At 65.0% G+C, this 21,051-nt stretch overlaps 1 protein-coding gene across 2 annotated transcripts in view; it reads right to left on the bottom strand.

Annotated features, from left to right (window-relative positions):
- PLCH2 (phospholipase C eta 2) overlaps window positions 1-17,269 on the bottom strand; it is a 36,758-nt gene extending 19,489 nt beyond the window's left edge. The window contains exons 1-5 of one of the 2 annotated variants that reach the window (XM_074379948.1): window positions 17,079-17,269; window positions 6,977-7,123; window positions 5,690-5,943; window positions 5,361-5,489; window positions 627-797 (exon numbers count right to left, since the gene is read on the bottom strand). In XM_074379948.1, coding sequence (XP_074236049.1) covers window positions 627-797; window positions 5,361-5,489; window positions 5,690-5,943; window positions 6,977-7,123; window positions 17,079-17,121 — 744 coding nt within the window. In that variant the 5' untranslated portion in view covers window positions 17,122-17,269. Of the gene's footprint in view, window positions 1-626; window positions 798-5,360; window positions 5,490-5,689; window positions 5,944-6,976; window positions 7,124-8,776; window positions 9,781-17,078 lie in introns of those variants that run through there. The other variant, XM_074379947.1, reaches the window with a different exon arrangement.
- Window positions 17,270-21,051: the final 3,782 nt, after the last annotated feature.

The following is a 21,051-nucleotide window of genomic DNA, read 5'->3' as shown; positions in this document are numbered from 1 at the left end:
TGCAACCCCTGCCACCAGGACACGCGGTATCGATTCCCTGCCCAGGCCTAGGACAAGGTAGCCAGAGCCCTGAACCTCTGGACACTAGGTCCCTGGTCAGTGGGACAGCATCCGGGGAGCCCTTGGCCTTGGCATTGGTCTCTAAGGATGGCCAGGACTTCTTGGGGTCTAGATAAAGGGGTGTGCATGCCCCTTTGGGATCCAGGAGGTATCTGAGTGTCTGCTGGACAAACGCATGAGTGGACATTGTGGCAGTCCTGGCACCCTATGGCAGCGAGTCAGCCAAACGCGTATGGCTGGAACACAGGGGCGGGCCTCAAAGGCTGGGCCTCAGGACCCTTGTTCACAAGATGCTCAACACCAAACCAGGAGCATGGCCAAGCTGGGGGGCCGCAGAGTGTCCACGGTCAGGACCAAGCCATTCAGAGGCCCCTGGAGGAGAAACCGCAAACCTTCCCACCTGCCTGGCTGCCCCATAGGGCACACCCTGTAATATCAAAACTAAAGCCAATGTGAGGGGGCTCTCACATGCTGGGCTGTGACCTGCCCCACCCTAAACCCTCAGTCAAAGCTCAGAATAAAAGGTGAGGCCTGACGGCCACCCACGCCTGCCTGGGGGTGCACACCTTCTGCTCCGCCTGCAGGAAGCGCTGCAGACTGGCGGCGTCCAGGTGGTCCTTGTGGTTGCTGTAGGTCAGCATGAGCAGGTAGAGGTCCCGGCGGGTGGACATCATCTTGTAGAAGGCACAGAACTCCTCAAACCCCAGTGTCCCTTGGTGGTCGTCCGTGTCTGCTTCCTGCAAAGCAAGGCCCTGGGTCCCCATGGACACCTCGCCCAGGGCTGCGTGCACAGAGGTTCTTCAGGGACACTCTCTCCCCAGTCAAAACCAACACGCAAGCCCACCCTCCTCCATGCCGCTGCCATTGTCATGGGCTCCAATCACTCCCCAGGTCACGGGCCCACCCACCAAGAGGACGGCCCTGTGAAAATGCAGAGCTGACACACCTGCCCGATGCCAGGTGCCTTCCACCTTCAACCCACAAGCAAGTCCACTCAGCTCACATGGGAGCCAGCACCACCCACAGGGGAGCCAACACCCACACAGAAAACCCCACCCACATGGGAGTCAACACCCCCAACACTGGAGCCAACACCCACATGGAAAACACCACCCACATGGGAGTCAATGACCACATGGGAGCCAACACCACCCCACACGGGAGTGAACACAACCCACACAGGAGCCAACAACCCTCACAAGGGAGTCAACACCACCCGCAAGCATGGGAGCCAACACCCCTATGCGGGAGTTAACCGCATCCCCTGGGCTGGAGCTGGGCGGCACAGCAGAAGCCCAAGATGTGCAGGGGCTGAGGGAATTCATGGAGGCAATAAAGGTGCCATGGAAGAGGATACTTGAAATCCTTGAGCCCTAAGTACTGGGGCCTTGGTCCTACGAGGGCATGGGAGCCCAGAGCTGGGCAGGGCAGGGTGATAGCTTGAGCCTCTTGGAGGTGACATGGCCCCAGTGTGACACCCCAGCTCAGCCCCCACTGACGAGGAACACCAGGACACCGCAGCTCAGCCTCCACCACCAGGAACACCAGGACACCCCAGCTTAGCCTCCACCAGAAGGAACACCAGGACACCCCAGCTCAGCCCCCACCACGAGGAACACCAGGACACCCCAGCTTAGCCTCCACCAGAGGGAACACCAGGACACCTCAGCTCAGACCTCACTCATGAGGAACACCAGGACACCCCAGCTTAGCCTCCACCACGAGGAACACCAGGACACCCCAGCTCAGCCTCCACCACGAGGAACACCAGGACAACCCAGCTCAGCCCCCACCACGAGGAACACCAGGACACCCCAGCTCAGCCCCCACCACGAGGAACACCAGGACACCCCAACTCAGCCTCCACCAGAAGGAACACCAGGACACCCCAGCTTAGCCTCCACCACGAGGAACACCAGGACACTCCAGCTCAGCCTCCACCACGAGGAACACCAGGACACCCCAGCTCAGCCCCCCACCACGAGGAACACCAGGACACCCCAGCTCAGCCTCCACCACGAGGAACACCAGGACACCCCAGCTCAGCCTCCACCACGAGGAACACCAGGACACCCCAGCTCAGCCTTCACCACGAGGAACACCAGGACACCCCAGCTCAGCCTTCACCACGAGGAACACCAGGACACCCCAGCTCAGCCTCCACCACGAGGAACACCAGGACACCCCAGCTCAGCCCCGACTCACGAGGAACACCAGTGCCTCACCCTGCACTTGGAGAAATGCCAGAGCTCAAGGCTTCAGGCAGGACCACCCTGACAGATGGTTTCACCTGCCCAGCTGCTCGGCATCTCAAGGGGCATCTCGAGGGGCCCCAGGCTCCCCGTGAGCTGCCTGCTCTCACCTCGGTCCTAGCCCCTCTGCTGATGACGTGGCCAGAGGCGAGGCAGGCTAATCAGATTTGCCTTGAAGGCAGGGTTCCGTCTGTGCTTGTTCACCCCGGGCTAGGCACACCGACACCGGGCTGGCAGGTGTCCACCCACACTGGGTGAGTCCTCCGGCCCCCACAGAAGGCCTAGACCAGGTCCCCTGAGAAGCAGACAATACCTCCAGAAGTCGAGAAGGCACTGCGTCCGCACAGCAGCAGCCTAGAGGCTTCATGATTCAGGCTCCCAGGCAAAACCCCACCGGGCCCTCTTCCCAGAGCCCACATAGGCTGAGGACAGCGTGCTCTCAGCAGCCCACCTGGGGACTCCAAGAGGTCCTGGGAGGAGCCCAGGGCAGGGTTGAGGGAGCAGGCCGTGCCTCTCAGGGCAGACCCATGTCCTAGTTCACAGGAGGGCACCGCCCGAGCCTGGGGATGTGCCTCAGCTGAGCAGGGACTGGCACCCGCTCAGCACCATGGACAGCAGCAGCCACCAGCTGCCTGGGACCAACCTGGCCTCCCATGGCCATGATCTGGTGTGGCCGGGGATGGTGGTGCCAGGTCCCCTGGGGTCCCCTCTGAGCCAAGGGGATCACCGGTCAGATGGCCCCATCACCCCCTTCATCCCTGTCCCCTGGACAGAGCCCTGGCTGCCGCCCGCCCTAGAGCCATGGAGGGAGGTCAGGACCCCAGGGCCAGGCTGTGTGCCCAGGCCAATGCTGGGATGAGGCCAGCATGGCATGAAGGACCCAGCTAGAGCCACATACGCTGGGGCCCAGCACACACCAGACGAAGCCCCAGGGTGCCTGGCATGAGGTGTGAAGGCAGCCCCAAATCTGAGGTTGCCCACTCTCTGCACCCAGGACAGCCGTGAGGGGACACGCTGCAGCTCGAAGGGGCCCTGTGGGACACAGCCTGGGCCGGTGGCCCTCCCAGGGCCTGTGGCTAAGCTGGGCAGATGAGGCCCCTCCGCAGAGAGGCTATGCAACAGCATGAGCTACTCTGCACTAAGCAGGGGCAAAAGTGCCCGGATAGAGAGGCCCTCAGGGGGCCTGAGCCCAACCCCAGCGCACCCCAGATACAGTCACACAGCATCTTTTCTTCCCACACAGGGAAGCAGCAGCTGTTGAACCGCACCTTGGCCGAGCCTGCCTTGGTGCCCACCCAGCGTGCCCTTTGGCAATTAGGCCCCATGCTGGGTCCAGCCCACTTCCAGCCTTAGCTTCGGTTGGATGAAATGAACCGCGCAGCGCTCTCTGATTAGACTGTTCCAGGCAATGCAAGCCGTGTTCGGCTTGACCACCAAACACCAGGGCCACTGCACAGGGCTGGAGCGCCAGGCCCGTGACCGGAGAGCCGCAGCTGCCCCACCTTCCTCTCCAGAGCCAGACCTGCAGGCTTCCCCCTCCGCCTGCCAGCACCCCTCCCCAACCTCCACCTGCCAGCACCCCTCCCCGACCTCCACCTGCCAGCACCCCCCCACCTCCACCTGCCAGCACCCCTCCCCCACCTCCACCTGCCAGCACCCCTCCCCCACCTCCACCTGCCAGCACCCCCCCACCTCCACCTGCCAGCACCCCTCCCCCACCTCCACCTGCCAGCCCACACTCAGGATCCCCCTCCACTGCCTGGGGCTCCCTCGGGGAGGTCAGGCTGGACCTTTAGGCCCCAGAAGCTGCACCCACTCACGTTGGATTCAGTGAGGGGCCTCTGTCTCATCCTGCTCAGAGACCATTCTGGAGCCCGCACCCTAAGCCAGCCTGCGGCCCGGGCCCTGGCACAGCCTCAACCCTGTGGAAGGGCCTGCTGGCCCCAGAGCTGCCTGAGCCCAAATTTGGTTGGGGATGGCCCGGCCCAGGCAGGCAGGGAAAGGGGGTGCTGAGGTGCAGACTCAGATCCCTGCCAGCCCCCAAGACCCAGGCAGACTGTCCCCACTGGGGCCTTCAGGAGGGGCCTATGAGCCCCCAGCAGTCCCCAGAGAGTGTCTGTGAGCATCCGACCCCTAACTCAGGTACACACCCACACTGCGAGCATCTGACCCCTAACTCAGGCACACACCCCACGCCGCGAGCGTCCAGCCTCCCTTGCTCCAGCCAGGCATGAGCAGCCATATACGGTGAGAATAGGCTGGAGCAGGCAGGAGCTGGCAGGGGCTGGACACGGAGGTGTCAGGCTGTGAGCATGTGTGTATGCGAGCGTGTGTGCCTGTACACGTGTGTGTGTGCACGTGTGTATGCGCGCATGTGTGCATGTCAGAGACCCCAGGGCCTGGCGCTCGCGCCCACAGAACCCTCTTTCCAAGACACAGCAAAGCAGCAAGGCCCCCGGGCCTGGTTTGCCAGCTCAGTCAGCGCCACCCGTAACCAGGACCTGCTGACGGGCAGAGTTCCTCTCCCCCAGCCCAGCAGGCTTTCCGGAAACAGAAACTAATTACAGACAATAAAGGCGGCAGCTCAGCTGAACGCTGCATTTTCATAACTCCTATCATCAGGGTGGTTGGGCGAGGGTCACGTGGGGAAAGTAACAAGCATGTCAGACTGCGCCCCACCAGGCCAGTGTACCCCCCTCAAGGCTGTGAGGCTGGGGGCCCGGGAAGGGGCTGCAGCTTCATCTGGGCACCTGCCCTGAATGCCCAGTGCACTCACCTGGCAGGGCCTGTGCCAGGTGCCCTGACCACTGTCCCTGGAACTGGTAGAGCAGACCTCCAGCCAGCTGCAAAGAGGAGTCACCGGGAGACCCCCGCCTGCCCGCCTGCCACAGGCTGTGGGACGGCTGGCCAGGCGGCCACTTTGTGCAGCTCAAAGGCACCGCCAGGGTCCCTCCAGCTCAGGCAGGGCTGGCTGGCCCCCAGCCACACCGCCACAGCCCCAGTGCAGCCCTGGCTCCGGAGCCCGGGCAGGACCCCGCGAAGACTCACCCTGAACATCTGCTTCACCCTCTGGCGGGGCAGGTTCACATTGAGCTTGTGCAGCAGCCGCAGGACCTCACTGACGCTCAGGCTGCCGTCCCCGTTCTTGTCCGCCTCGTCAAACGTCTGCTTCAGCCACTTTGGTACCGAGTTAGGGGCCAACAGGAATCCACGGGTCCAGCCCCACCGTCCCACCCTCCGGCCTAGGGAGGAAGGAATGGGGGATGCCAGGCTACCGGCCCCTTCCCCACGGACCCAGCAAAGGCAGGCCCCCTCCCCAACACACGGCCAGCAGCCAAGAGGGGCCGTTCCTGGGGTCTGCCCCGCCCACTCAGTGCCCAAGGATATTGGTCCCTGGTGCGCTGGCGGCGAGCCAGGCTGTCCTCATCACTGATGCCGGCCATGAGGTAGCGCAGGCCGGTGACCCAGGTGCGCGCCACCTCGCTGCTGGTGGAGACCAGGTCCAGCGACTCGCGGTGGCTGCCGTGGTAGATGCTGAAGCAGCAGTTGGGGTCAAAGCTGCCATCGGGGTAGCGCTGGAAGACCTCCGACTGTCGCCCCTCACTCACCTCCTGGATGGAGTCGATGGAGACTGCCGGGTGGGCAGGGAGCACTGGTCAGGACGCCCAGGGCCCAGCGTTCCTCTGCCGGCAGCCCCAAGGCAGCAGTGACCGAGCAGGTGGGAGCTCCTCACCCACCTCTTCGTCACCCTCCGCAGGGCTCAAGAACAAAGGGTGAAGATGTGTGAGAATGCACAGCCCCCCACCCCCGCTGACCAAGCCGCTCCCTTTTTCCCCTGCTCCTACAGAAAAGACACAGTCCCCCACCCACAAGGGAGAGCGTCCACCCCCCCACACACACACCTGCAGCCCCCAGTGCCCAACAAGCCCAGAGCTGAACGTTTAGCCAGCACGTCCCCATGTTCAGAGAAATCCCCTGGCCACCTCCAGGGCTCCAGTGCCGCAGGTGGGACCTCGCCTCCAGGGACCCCAGCTCTGCACTCAGGTGCATCGAGGCTCTTGTGACCTCAGGTCCCCTGGGGGCTCCGAGGCACAGCTCTCTCCAGGGGCCCAAGGTGGCTACACCATTGGCAACCTCTGGCTGCGCCCTGCTCCCAGCCCTTAAACACTGTCATGTCTCTCCCCAACCTGGGGGACCCCACGCTGTTTCCGTGTGCCACAACCCCGCCTGCCTACCCGCTGCAGTCTCCCTCTCAGGCAGGCCCTGCTCCCTCCAACCCCCCCGTCCCAGCAGCTGCCTGGGCCAATGCCTGCCCATCAGCGCACCCCTGTGGGGGTCGTTTCTGTTTATGGGGAGCTGTGACCTCCCCAGCTAGATGAACTATGCTATGCCCCTCCTCCCAGCCCAGCACTCAGCACAGGGCAGGGCACAGCCATACTCAGTCCCCACTGAATTCCAGGCAGCTCAGCCAGGCGGGCAGGGTGGCTGGGTCCCTCCCACCCTATAGCCCAGAGGTCACTGCCGATCCCCAAGGCCACTGAGCCAGAGGTGTCCAGGCCTAGGGTCTCACCACCCCTCAACCACCAGCAGCTGCTCTGAGAGGCTCCCTACCCCGTGTGCCCCCAGGAACTCCAGCCTGCCCCCACCCCAGGGCGCCCACTTACTCTTGGCCTTCTCGTTCTTGCGAGAGGGCCTCCAGCGGATGCAGGAGCGATGCTCGTCTAGGTAGTAGAAGCGGACCAGGCCCTTGGAGCCGCCACGAAGCTTTACCATCTGCATTCCCTCCTGCATGGCACCCAGGCACCGCTCCACTGCACGCGGGAGACACACAGCCGTCAGCGGAGGCACGGCCACTCCTCACATCACTCATTCCGCCCACACCACCCTGCCGGTGACAGGGCAAAGGCCAGGGCCCACAGCCACCTCCACCCCAAGTGCCGACATGTCTGGGTCACACAGCCCAGCTGGGCCCTGCCACTCCTCCCCAGATGGTCTTGGGGACTCAGGGCCCTGCTCCCCACCCTGCTCAGCCACCTGGGAACTGGCACTGGGCCGGAGACCCTGAGAGCCACCACTCTGACAGAGCCAGCACTGAACTCAACAGTGGGAAGGCCAGGCACAAGGCCAGACAGACGACGCGGCTGGACCCAGCTGTCCGGGCCCACAGTGAGTGGAGGCCTTTTGCCAGGCACAGGGTGGGCCAATGGACAGCAACCCCATACCCTGCCTCCGCCCCTGCCCCCAGCCACAGGCGGCTCCTGGGAGCAGATAGTCGCATTCCCGAGTGCCTGCGTCCCTTCCTGGGGCATCTCCAGGAGAGCCCCCACCCTCCATGAGCAACAAGAGCAGTGCCGTGAACGCCCAGTCCCGGGCCTGTGCAGCAGTACCGACTCGGGAGGCTGCAGGCTGGATCCGAGCTTCCTAACCCTCCCCTCCCTGAGGCTCCTGTCCCGTTTCTTCTCCTCTCCCTCCCCCTTGCCCCCCTCACCATCCATTCGGCCTCCTGCTGTTGCTTGTCCCAGGGGAGGGGGCTGCAGGCTCCAGGGAGTCCAGGCCAGACTCAGCCGCCCCAGCCCAGGAACAGGCTGGTCCCACCCCCTCGGGCCTTGAGCACCTGCTCACAGAAAGCCCCGGGCCCATGTGCACCATCTGCTAAAGCTCAGAGGTGGCTAACCCCACCCCACGTCTGAGGCTGAGGGACCCCAGGGGGTGTTGTGGAGGACCAGGGCAGTGCCGGTCAGGCCCCCTTGGGGAAGCTACTAGGTGATCAGGAGCAGAGGGGAACTGAGATATGGAAGGCATGGCAGAGGGGCTGGGCTCTTTGGGGCACTCGGGTGGTGAAGACACAGGGTGGCTACAAGGATGTGGGAGGGAGTAAGGCAGGACCCAGAGACCTAAGACGGGTCAGCCCCGACTGGGCCTTCCGCAGGCCACCCAGACAGGCTCCACCCTCCACAGGCCACCCAGACACAGGCTCCGCCCTCCGCGGGCCACCCAGACACAGGCTCCGCCCTCCGCGGGCCACCCAGACACACACTCTGGCGTCCCAGCCATGCCCAGCCTGTCTCTTCTGCAGAGTCTCCTAATGGCAAGGGTCCCTATGTCCAGCCCGCCCAGCCACCTGGGCTGCAAGCACCACCAACCGCAGAGCACAAGGGACCCCGTCAGTGAGAGCACAGAGCATTGGAGCCACTGAATTCCCCCAATCTTTCCCCCTGGGTTCAGCCCCCAGGCCCTGCAGGCACCTGGGAGACCAAGGTGTGCTGAGGGCGCCTCTGAGCGGCTGAGAGGCAGGGCCTGCCGATGCTGCCGGACCCACGTGACCCCTAGAGTTGGGCGGGGGAGGCGGAGTCAAGTGCTGGGGTGGGATAGAGCCACAGGCTTCTGGCACTTCCACCTCCAGGGGCAGCCCCCACCCGCCAGGGCCTGCGCTCAGCCCAGGCCGCTCCCCTGCCCTTTCTTACCCAGGGGGCCGAGCTGCCACTGTGAAGACAACACCACGCTTCCTCCGACCCAGAGGAGCACCTCCGCCAGCCAGGCCACCGTCCCCTTGGTCCGGCTGTCAGGGGAGGGCCAGGGGCCAGACATGCCCTGACACTGGCCTGGTTCACGGAGACCACAGAGGTCCCCCGGCCCTCAGGCTGCAGAGGTCAGGCAGTCCAAGTGCTGAGGGCACGACCTTTTCTCCTCCGCCTCTTCTTCCTCCTCCTCAGGGACCTCCAAAGCCCCCACAGGGCTGTGGCCAGGCCTGGCTGGCATTGGTCTGACCGTCACCTGCTGTCCCTACAGCTCCCAGGCCAGTCCACCCATCCTCCAGGGCCACCAAGGAGTCCCCGAGGCTGCCGCATCCCAGGGCTGGGGAGCTCAGGCCCTCGCCCCGCCCAGCCTCTGACCCAATCCCTGAGCTAATCCCAGCTCCGGACCAGCTGGCCGAGGATTTAGGCTGATGGAACCCCCGGCTGGGCCAGAAGGACACTGGGGAGGTAACAGCGTTTCCCAAGGGTCCCAGGTCACCCGACTCAGGGCTGCGGGACAGAGCAGGACCAACAGGGGAGGGGGATCCTCCTGGGACCTGGAGAACACAGCTGGAAGGCCTGTGGGGCACGGGCCTCCGGGGACCCTGTGTGGAATAGGCCTCCCCACTGTGCCATGGACGCTGACGCTGGCCTGGAGTGGTCCCTGCCCTCACCCCACATCCCTACTCAGGAGGGCCTCTGAGCGGTTCCTGCTGACCCACTGCACCATCTCAGCTCCCACTCACTGAGGTGAGGACCCCAGGTCCCGCTGCCACTGGGACCACACACCCACCCTGTTTACTGGCCTGGCACCGCAGGACAGCACGGGCTTCCCCATCCCCAAGTCCAGGCGGGGACACCAGGGGCAGCTATGGGTGTGGAGGGTGGGCAGACCCCACTGAACACCAGCCACCTGTGTCCTGACCGTGCCCACACTGCATGGCCACGCTGGGGGGCCCCGCCATTCTTCCCAGCCACTGCCCCAACTGCACTGGCTCCAGCAACAAGGACCCCAAGACCCCGGGGAACTGCCCTCCTCTCCCCACTCCAGGGAGGAGTTTAGCCTGCGGAGCCCAGGACGGGAAGGGGCCAGGGCTGGGCATCCTGGCAGAGCCCTGGGGCCAAAGTCAGGCATGGGAGGAGGCGGCCCCTGAGGAGATGGCCGTGCCTCTGCACTGACCGCTGATGACCAGGGCCATGCCCGGCCAGATGAGATGCACTCAGCCCAGAGCCAACCCAAGACCCGCCAGGGGCCGGCTCACAGGCTCCGCTGCTCTCGGCGGAAGCAGGCCAGCAGGCATTTCTGGGCTCTGCCGTGGAATTAGATTAGGGAGCCATGAGCCGGGGAGACGAGAGAGGCTGGAGTCCTGGTCGTCCTCAGAAAGACAGGGCCTCGGGGCACGGTCACTGTGTCAGAGGCAGCTCCGGGGCCAGGAGGCAGACCGGACGGCCCCGGCTCCGGCCCAGGGTCCCAGCCCACCGATGCCTCGCCACGCCAGACTGCAGGCTTCCACTCCCACCAGGGGCATCCAGTTCTCCCTCATGCACCTCAGGGACCTCCCGGCACAGGACGCACCTGCTCTCCCCTCACCCTGGGCCTGGCCCCAGCTGGGGGTGCTCCTGCCTCTTACCCACCCCTCCTCAAAGCACCCCAAGGCTGGGCCTCTTCCCCCTCCTTCCCTTCCTCCTTCCTTTGAGCTCTCAGCCACTAGCTGGTCCCCCCCACCCATCAGCTGGGGTTGGGGCTTAGAGGCCCCATCGCCTGAGCAGGGGTTCTGGGAAGGGCCACAGATTGTTTCTGGCCCCAAACCCCCAATGTGGGGCCCAGGCTCCCGCACCCCAGGCCCCCAACCTCCCCAGCAGCCCTAGCCTAATCCTCCGCTGACAGGGCCGGAAAGGCCGGGCTAATCCTTCCTGAATGGCCTCGATGGAGGCTGCCCTGCCTGCCCTGAGGACCACAGTGATAGCACACTCCCTCCAAAAGTCGGGCAGACACACAACCAGAGCTGCTGAGTGAAGCTGGGGGCACCCCAGGCCAGGGACATGGGACGGACCCAAGCCCAGCGACTTAAGAACCTTCCACCTGCTGCCTATGGGTAGACCCAGCCCAGCCCCCACCACGAGGTCACGCCCGTGCCACCAGGCAAGCCCGGCCCCACAGCCTCCAGGACCCGCCGTACGCTCACCCTGCCTGCCCTGAGCCAGGGGCCGAAAGCTCACAGGGAGGCCGAGGAAGCCACACTGCTCTGCAGCTCCACCCAGGGCCCAGCCCTCAGCCATGCTCCACACCCGCCCCCAGGCTGCCTCGGCCCCTCCCGTGAGCCGGAGTCAAGACACCTGATGCCGGGGCTCAGGTGGGATTGAAGGGCCGCACCTGGCCGTGGGCCGGCACCAGAGGCGGACCTGCACCTGCCATGGTAGAAGCTGAGAGTCCTGGTCAGGGAGAGACAGGGGCTCCGTGGGGGAGCGGAGGGGAGATACAGGCTCTTCGGGGGAGAGGACACAGGGGTGGGAGGGCCTGGCTCACCCGCTGCTCCCCGTGGTCCCTGCACACCACAGTGGGGGTCCCCAGTCCTCAGAGCACTACCTGACCCCCAGGACATCCCTGGGCCAAGGACCTCATAGTCCTTCTCCCCTGCTCTGTCCCTGTGAGGCACACAGAGGGTGCTGGCTGGACACAGGTGGACAGGGAGGGACTGGACAGGCAGGACAGGGCGGCTAAGGCCAGCAGGCCTGCTTTGAGGTGACAGGAGCCAGCGCCCACACGGGAGAAGCCTCCCACACAGATGCACCCGGATGGACGGACGGGCAGAGGGGCGGATGGAAGGGTGGACAGGGCCACACCCCACGTGGGGAGAGTCCACGGGAGGGCTCTTCGGGCCCCACAGTGACACCCAGGAAGGCACCTGTGACCCCCTGGGCTCGGCCCCCACACACGGGTTGCACGGCCTCGCCCTGACTGCCTGGTCCTACCAGCTGCTAGGAAATAGGGGTCCCAGACCTGTTCCTGACCTTGGGTGGTCCTCCCTGTCTCTGTGCCTCAGTTTCCCCGCTGTGAAAAGTTTGCTCCTGCAGCCCCTCCCTTTCTTCCCAAGGCCTGAACCAGGCGGGTAGCAGCTGCTTAGAGGAGGAAGAACACACTGTCGGAAGCCAGGGCGGTGCTGGCTTAATTTCGTTTTGATGGCGGAGATCGATCTTGTCCTAACAGCAGGCAGCACCGGCCTGAAGGATGCTGTCAGCAACAGGCCGCTGGTGGCTCAGCATCTCCGCCTTCCCCTAGGGAAGGCTGGAAAATCAATGGAGTCTTCCAGCAAAACCCACGACTCACGCCCACAGGCCTGCCGGCGCGTACACTACACACACCCGGGCACCTTTGGGTGCCACAGCCCCTCCCACGACAGGGCCCCTGCCCCTTCTCTTCGCAAGCACATACGGGGTGGGTGGGGGGCCCACCTATTCCAGGCCGGTCCAGAGGGGGCTCTGGCTGCCTGTAAGCCCCTCCTCTCCCGAGGCTGGCTGCCTTTCACCAGGACCTTTCAAAGGGCCTCCCCACCCATCAGAACGCCAGCCGCAGTGAGGTGTGAGGGCCAGACGCTCCTGCAGCCCTTCCTGGCCCCGGCCCTTCCGCAGCCCCGACGTCCCCCTCCCATGCTGCCCCCACAGCTGGCCCAGCATGCAAGAGGGGCTGAGCCTGTTCTCGGGTGGAGGGAGGGAGGAGGAAGTGGCCGCCTGGCCCCAGCCATAGCGCCCACTGGGGATCAGCCCGGCCCCTGGACCCGCGCCGCACGGGAGGGAGGGCCAGGCCCACACACATATGGCGGAGATTATTTAAACGTCTCAGAGAAGCGACTTGTCCCCCCGCACGTCTGGGAGCCTCCTCCCCAACTATTTTTATTTGATCAGGAGTGTGAGTCTGTGCCTCCAGCCTTCCCTCAGGCAGGACCCCAGAGTGGTCGTACTAGGGGCCCAGGGGTCCCAGGAAGGGCAGAGGAACCAAGGGCAGGTGCCAGGGGCCCGTGGGGCCGGGGCCACCCCCAGGCACACCTGGAGGGCACCACAGGACAGGTGCTCTGCCCTCTCCTTGCAGCAGGCTCCCCGTGGTGGCCACTCCAGCTCTCGGCGGGAGGCGGGGGGTTGTCGAGGAGAGGGCCTGACCCCATGGCAGCGCTCAGCTCAGCAGAGGAGTGGGCCGGAGGGGGCCCGGGGGCCTGGCTGTGTTCTGCCCCCGTGGTGGCTCCTGGTCAGTGTGCTCAGAGCCCTGGGGAAGCTGGGACGGCCAGCGCCCTGAAGGGTGGGGACAGATTCTCAACGGCCAGCCACGCTGCATCAGCCTTGCTGCCCGGCCTGCCCTCCACCTTCCACTGATGACAGAGCAAGGGCAGGACAGCAGCCAGCCTCACGCTCCCCTGGTGGGCCAGTGGGTGCTAGGAGGACCGGGCTCCTGCAGGCTCCGGAGGGAGGGCCAACAGACACCTTTCTTCTGTCATCCGGCCAGCAGGTGTGCAGAATGGGCGGGATGACTTGTGACAGTCACAGGTGTCCAAAGCCCCCAGGCAGGGTTCCAGTTCCACAGAAAGGTGCCCCTCATCAGGCATTTGCAGTCACTGGGCACTCCGAGCAGTTAGCAGTGGCGAGTGGACAGGACAGCCCCCAAGGCCAGGGCCCCGTGCCCTGAGCCTCCCTCCAGAGCAGCCCCTTCCTGGGCCAGTGGGCGCCTGCCCAGCCCAGGCCTCCACACGCTCCAGCCGGCCAGCTACGGCCAAGGGGTCCCCAACACCTGGTCTTTCTTCAGCCTCCTCCAGGACAGCCAAGGCCAGGTCTGTTCCCTCCCAATGTGGGCTCCCCTTCCTGCCTCCTCACCGTCCCCGGCCGTCCCCAGCTGGCGGCAGCCCAGCTCACAGCGGCGGTATTAATCGCACTTGACAGCCCCATCAGGAAGGGGATCCTATTATAGACCATTTCACAGCTTCCCCTCCTGCAAGTGTCCCCTCTGTGTGTCCCTCGGGGCTCCTGTCCCTGCCACCAGCCACTAGCTTCTGTGAGGCCCTAGCTGCCTCTCTGCCCCCACTGAGCAGGACATGGCCAGCCAGGGCATCACCCCCACCTCTCCTGGGGCTCTCTGAAGGCAGGTGCACTTCCCAGGGCACCCCAGCCACTGCCCAGCGTACCCCGGAGGAGTTGCAGAGGGAGCTAGGCTCGTGCAGCAGTGGGGGGGGCCTTTCCTGAAAAGTCACCAGATGGAGCCCGGCCTGCCAGCTGGGAGAGGGAGCTCCTGCCAGGTGAGGGGAGGGGGCTGCAGCTCCAAGGGGAGGGTTATTGAGCCACATGGGCGGAGCCAGCCCTGCCCCCAGCGCAGAGCCAGACACGGGAGGGGCAGTGGGAGCTGGGCGGGCCGCCAGGCAGAGCAGGCACGGAGCCACAAAGGAGGCGAAGAAACAGAAGGCCCAGCCCACTGCATCCGTCCTGCACAGAGCTGCTCCTCCCGGCCAGAGCAGCCCAGGCCACCGGCAGGCCGGGCAGCTGCTTCTCCAACAGCCCCTCAAATGCTCCCGCAGAGAGCCTTGGAGAGAGTCGGTGTCCTGGAGATGGCCTGGCCCTCCGAGTTTCTCTGCCCGAAGTTTCTGGCATCTTGTACAGTTTGCTCAGCCCCTCTCTGGATCTCCCTGCTCAAGCTGGCCCTAGGGCTGGGCCAGCTGCCCTGTCTCCCACTGCTGCCTTTTCCAGGCCAGTGAGGCGCTCCCTGGGCCGGCCCCTACCCACACACTAGCTGACCCAGGAAGGGCACAGCGCTGCCCCTGAGAACTGGGCTGCCTGAAACCCAGCCCTTGGTCAGCTCCCCAATGGGGGCCTGATCAATGTAAAACTAAGACCACTCACTCCCTCGGAGGTGTGTCCCTGGGTCGCCAGGTCTAAGCATGAGGAAGGGACGCACATCCAGGACAGTGTGGGCACCATCCCAAGTCAGGGCTGCACCCTGATGCCTGGGACCTGCTACTGCAGGAGCCCCTGTGGTCCCCACCAAGGTGCCGCTCTCTGGGCAGAGCTGGAGGGAGCTCCACAGCCCCACCGGAGTAGCTCATTTGTGTCTCAGTGACCATCAGCCACACAAGGCCCCCTCTTGGGGTCTTTACCCAGCTAGCATGGATGCCCCATGCCTGGGGCCACCCCATGTGGGTGAATTCTCAGGAGCCAGAGGAAGCATCCTGTCCTGAGATGGTGTCCACCAACCCCACCTGCCCCCACCCGGGAGGCCGGCGCCCACTTGCCTTTCCCACACAGGAAGTCTGTCCAGCCGGCGGGAGCCCACATACACAGCGCTGGGAGCAAAATCCCGGGAAGAAACAGGCACGCTGGATTACTCATCCCCTCCCTCAGCCCCTCCCCCAGCCCACCCTCAATGAAGGTGGAGCCTCTGGGTCCAGGTCCCCGAGAGGGCCCCAGGGACCCCTCCACACACCTGCCCCAGCAAAGGGCACTGCCAGGGCAGGGGCTGGCCCACGGCTTCTCCAGGAGAAAGTGCCAGGAACTGGGATGCCATCGTCATCAGCTCATTAGCTGTGCAGATGGAGGGCTGGACCCAGGACACCGGCCCATCTGCTCCATCCTCGGAGGCACGTGGAGTCTGTAAGGACTGTGCTGCTGGGTCTCCTCCCTCTGCCTAGGATGGTGGCACGGATGGTGGGATCAGAGCCACTCCCACCACTGCCCACTCCTAAGACTAGGCCTTTCCCTGGCCAGCTGCAGACTCCAGGTATACTGGGTCTCCCGGAACTTGGGGCTTTGGGGCCACGTGGCAGCAGCTAGCCCCTCTGTCCACAGCAGGCAAGCGTCCTGAGCCTAGCAGCCAGCACAGGGCAGTGACTCTAGGGAGCTCTCTGCAGGCCAGACAGGCAGGAACCAGGGACAGCATGCCCAGGAGAGCCCTGGGATCAGGACTTTGGTCAGCAAGTGGGCACATCTGGAGGGACCCATCCTACAGACAGAGTGTGTGCCCCAGCAGGCCTGGTCACACCTGCCACGCTGTCCTCCATTCAGAGAGGGCACCTCTGCCTGGGGGTAGGGCAGGGGAGGGGACGGGCACCCTGGAGCAGCTGCACGGGCCAGGCATGGCATGACCACTTTGCAGACACACTGGCTCTGAACACTCACAGCCACCCCGTGAAAGCGCCCCGTGCTATCCGTCTTACCTGTGGAGGCTCTGAGAGTCCCTTGTGTGAGGTCACATAATTCATCAGCGGCAAAAACCAGCAACCCAGCCCCAGTCTGCCCAGCAGTGATGCCATGCCCCACCCCACGTGTCCACGCCAGTCAGAGGGCAGAACAACCAGGATCCAAGCCACCCGGAGGCAAGCTCCTCTCCCTGGAGACCTATGAAGTTCCTCCTGGTATCCAGCCCGAGCCACTCCTGCTGCCACCACAGCCGCTGTCCTGCTTCACCTTTTCCTCTCCCCACCCCTGGCCCAGAGCTAGGCTGTGCTGGGGAGCAGGAGCCCCTGCCCCACCCGTGCTGAAGAGGCTTGCCCAGGACGCCCTTCACCATTCGGAAGCGCTTGCTGTGAACAGCCCTAGGGCTCCCGCCACTCCAGCCACTCTGCTCTGTCTGCGCAGGGCAATGCCCGACTCCCAGGTCAGGAAAGCACAACGGATCACAGCAAGAAATCTCCAACCCAGAGCGGGATGGGCTGGGCCTGCCTGTGACTCCAGGGAATCCTGACCCTCAGAGAAAGCAGCAGCTGCCCTGTCCATGGTGCTGACCGGAGCTCAGGGCCACCTCTGCTGACTTGGATGAGGGGTCGGGGTGGGGTTGGGCCAGGAGAGCCCCCAGGGCCTCAAAGGCCGGAGCCCAACAGCCCCTGGCACCCCGATACCTGCCACCCCCCAGGGAGTGCACATCTGCTGGGGCCGGGCTGCAGGTCAGGACCCGTGTCAGCGTGGCTGAGGGCACCTCCCCGCCGCCCACCTGGACTGTGTGGACCCCTTGCAGGGAGCGGACCCTCGCGCTGAGAGGTGTCAGCATGGGCAGATGAGGCAGGGTGGGGCGCCGGGGGGGCAACACCCCTCCTCTGGGACCTCTTCAGAGGGATGTACAGGTAATGGGGTCATTGAGCCGCGCTCCTGGAGACCCTGCTGAGAGGGGCGGGCCATGCACTGCCCACGAGGGGTCAGCGGGTCACCAGCGAACAGCTCCCGCCCTGGGCTCCCCGCGGGGCCCATCACAGCTCCCTCCCTGGGACCCCACCTGCCCCCTTACCTTGGTCCTGGCTGAGCCCGCCCGGGGGCCCAGGCTCTTCCATGGCTGGTGGGCGCCAATCTCAGTTACCGGCACGGCCCGAGGGGCCCCGGGCCCCGCGCTGGCCCCCGGTGTCCCCTGAGCCCCAGCCCGAGCAGGGGCAGACCGCGCGCAGTGCCCATGCCGACCGCAGCCCCACAAGCTGCCTCGCCCGCGAGGAAGGCGCGGGGAGGGTGGGGCGGGGCCGCCGCCGGGACCGCCCCTCCTGCAGAGCCCCGCCCGCTTAACCCTTGGCGGCCCAGCCCGGGGCCCAGAGGCCTCTGCTGGGTGGAGGCAGGCAGCGCACCTGGGCCTGGGTCTCTGGTGGGCGAGGAGCTGGCTCCACTCAGAGGCCAGAAGGGGAGGCGGGTTGGACGCTGGCTCGGCTGCTGGCTCTTCCCCTAGCGGCTTGAGCGACCAACCCCGTCCATCCTACCCTTCCTCCCTCCCTCCCTCCTGGCTGGGTTCCTCCTACTGAGGGGTCGCTGCACCCCTAGGGCCAGAGCCAAATGCTCCCTGGCTAGCTGCCCCACCACCACAGGGACCCTCAGGTCATTACACCCCGAGCCCCGAGGTTGCAGCCAAGAAGAGCCACCTACCCCAGGAGGGTCTCTGGGAAGGGCTGAGCACTGCCGACGGTCTCAGGGGTGACATTTCACCAGCTGCCCCGGGGGGCATCCAGCGCTGGGGGAGGCTGAGCCCCAGCAGTGGCTCCCAGTGACAGTGACAGCTGCAGCCCTGCATGGAGCTACACCCCTTCCTGTGCTCTCCCAGCGCCTCGCCTCCCGGCCCTGTCCATCAGGTGCTGAGCTGCCCTTCCTCACCCCGTCCCGTCCCCTCCCTCACCCCGTCCCCTCCCTCACCCCGTCCCCTCCTTCACCCCATCCCCTCCCTCACGGAGCCAGCACTCGGCCTCCTGCACTGGCTGCTCCCAGCATCTGAGGGCGTCACATTTTCCAGATGGACAAAGGAGACATCCACCCATGAGAGTTGTTCTGAAAGGAGCCACCTCTGCCCCAAGGGACCTTGAGTCCCCATCCCAGAGAGTGGCCTGGGGGGCTTGTGTGGACACTGAGCCCCAGGTGTGGGCAAGGCAGGCAGGCACACAGGCTGGAGCGGGAGGATGTGAGGCCGCTTCTGGGTTCTCTGAGCCACTGCCACCTCAAGGAGTGACCACCTCCTGCCAGGCGGAGCCCCAGGTGTGGAGGGGGAGGGGAGCCGCCAGCAGCTGCGTTACCACCTGGGTCCTGCCAGGGAAGGCCCCTGGGCCTCGCTGCCTGGTGTCCTTAAAAGAACTACCTCCTCCCTTCACCGCCACTCAGGGTGGCCTGGGCTGCTCGACTGCAGTAGCCCCTGCCCTGGTCTCTGGGGACCTGCCCTTGAAAGCGGGCGGTCTCTGTCATGGCCCCTTTGGCACTGCCAGAGTCCCAGGGCCTGTGTCCACCTGCCAGGCACAGCTGGGAGAAGGGAGGAGCAGCACCCTCCCTCTGGGCCCCAGTCTGAGTGGGTCCTGGCACCGAGCTGAGTGTCAGGGCTGAGGGGAGGCCAGGCCACGATGGGGACTGCCCAGACAAGGACACTGCAATGCACGAGCGCCAGAGGCAGCCAGAGGCCCAGGAGCAACCGGCATCCCAGCACCCCCATCCCTGGGCTCCACACGTCCCGGGGAGAGTCCGCTTTGGAAAGGGCCGGCAGCCCCAAGTCTCGGAAGGGAGAAACAGAGCCACAAAGTGGAGACAGGCGAAAGGCACAGACGCACCCCAGGGTGGGAAGGAGGGAGAGAGGGTGCAGGCGGCAGGTCCCGGCCCAGCCAGGCATCCCTGCAGCGGACAGAGGCCCCGGAGCCCCCTCCAGAGGCCAGTGAAACCCAGGTTCAGGTTCTAATGAAGAATGCATCTTCGCACTGCCCCCGCCCTCCATTCAGCTGGGAGATGATTTTCGAGACCGCGGCCTGCGATTAAAGGTAGTGATTAAAAGCCGCCTGCTGCACACGTTAATTTGCTTAAGATTCTGATCTCCTAAATCTCCTTTCTGGGCATTTAAGCAGAATTCTGTCTTTGAGAGCGTTTGGCCTGGTGGGCGGCAGGTGGCGGGTGGCGGGCGGGGAGGCGCCATGGTAGGGAGTTCAATTTTCTCCTCCTTTGAAGAAGGTGACTGGAAGGAGCCAACGCGTCCTGGATGCAGAGCCCGCCATGAGCCGGCCGGAGCCCCTGCCCCCACCGTGTGCCAGCACAGCTTTGAGGACCAGATCCAGCTCCTGCCTTGGCCAGAGGGTAGAGGGCAGAGGGTCCCCACCCTGTGGCCCAGAGCTGTGTCTACTTGCCCCGCTCACTGGACTGGTCCTTGCCTCCCGGGTCTGAGGCTGCCCCTGTTCCCATAGTCTAAGGCTGGTCTGTCCTTGGGTTCACAGGCTTTGCCAGGACAGAGGCCGGAGGACACCATGCCCTGAGACAGGGCGAGTCTAGACCTTGGGCCTGCAGCTCCGGGTGCTCAGCGTGGTCTGTCGGTGGGCAGAGCTGGCCCCCATTGCCTGTGCCTCCGTTTCCTCCACGCACACCTGCTCCCCAGGCCCGGGCTCTGCACGAAAAGGAAGCCACTCCACCTGCCCTCCTGGGTGTCAGTGACACCAAGCCCAGCTCCTGGGCCTGCCGAGCCCCTAACGCCTTCTCCAGAGCCAAGCCTGAGGGTCCCATCCTCAGTCTGTGTGAGTGCCAAGAACTGGCCGTGAGCCCGAGGCCAGCTGTACCAGGTGCCACCCCAACACCCACGCTGCCCACCCCAGACCATGCAGTGTCTCCACCTCATCTCCCTCAGCTGGAGGGGCTTTCTCGCCCTATGGGCTGGACAGAGGCCGCAAGCGGGCAGGGAGCCGCCCAGCATCTCACAGGGGTAGGCTCCGGAGGGAGCAGAGTCTGCACAGAGCCCAGACCCGGACTTCCCTGCAGCCCGCTTCCATTCCTCCTTCCTCCATTGGCTTGGGGGAGCAGGAGGTGGGCCCTCTCCTCAGCCGTCATGCAGCAAAAGCTCCTCCACCTCTGATCTCCAAAAAAAGCCATTTAGGTGGCCCCTGATCCAGGCCACAGGTTCAGGAAGTCATGGCCAGGCCAGAGACTGGGGCCACTGTAAGCCAGTGTTGCTCCAGTCTCCAGGGCGCCCCTAAGGGCCTGTGTGCACTTGTGTGCATGCCCAGGGGCCGGGTGAGTGCTCCGTGCACCAGCCAGTGTCAGGTTCACCAATTCTGGACCAGCGGGTGACCCTGTGTTTGAGCAGAAACAGCCCCAGAGAAAGGGATGGAAGGATGGAGGCTCACATCCGGGGAGAGCCAGCAGAGTGCGTGCAGGGCGGGGAGGGGAGAAGCCTGCGAAGCCCCTGCCCATCCTGGAACCCCAGGACTTCTGGAAGCTCCAGAACCCTCTCCTGGCCAGTGGGCAGCACCCTGTGCAGCTAAGGAGGCCAGTGGCCTGGCCACACCTGCAGCTAGCTGCCAAGCGACCCCTGAACAGGAGCCAGCACCGTGTCCCCTGGGGCTGCTGGCCAGCCAGGGGTGCCTTGAGTGTGTTCCTGAAAATGCCACTGTAGACAGGAGCTGGGAACGGCAGTAACCGCCAGCTCGGGAGACCCCAGTTCACACCCTGGCTCTCTGTGCGCCCCATGGGAATTCACTGCCTCCCTGGCTTCAGTTTCCCTGAATTAAACCGGGGGGACCAGCAGTTCCCCAAGGGCCTGGCCAGCTGGCGCCTGGGCTCGGGCCGTGAAGGAATAGGGTTCCAGGCGGGGGGCAGTGGGCGCCTTCAGTGGGACCTGGTGGAGCCAAACATTCTTGCACCAAATGTCCAGGTGCGATATCCCCTCGGGTGGCAACTGCCGCGGGGAGGGCTGGGAACCCTGTTCGCGGATCACGGCCTGACCAGTCCCCGGCGGCACAGCTGTCTCCTAACAGCCGCCAGGAGCAGAG

This window comes from Saimiri boliviensis, chromosome 11 (genome assembly GCF_048565385.1).
Source record: "Saimiri boliviensis isolate mSaiBol1 chromosome 11, mSaiBol1.pri, whole genome shotgun sequence".
Lineage (NCBI taxonomy): Eukaryota > Metazoa > Chordata > Mammalia > Primates > Cebidae > Saimiri > Saimiri boliviensis.
Note: the sequence above shows the minus strand (reverse complement) of the source record. Positions and strands in the feature narration are given on the sequence as shown.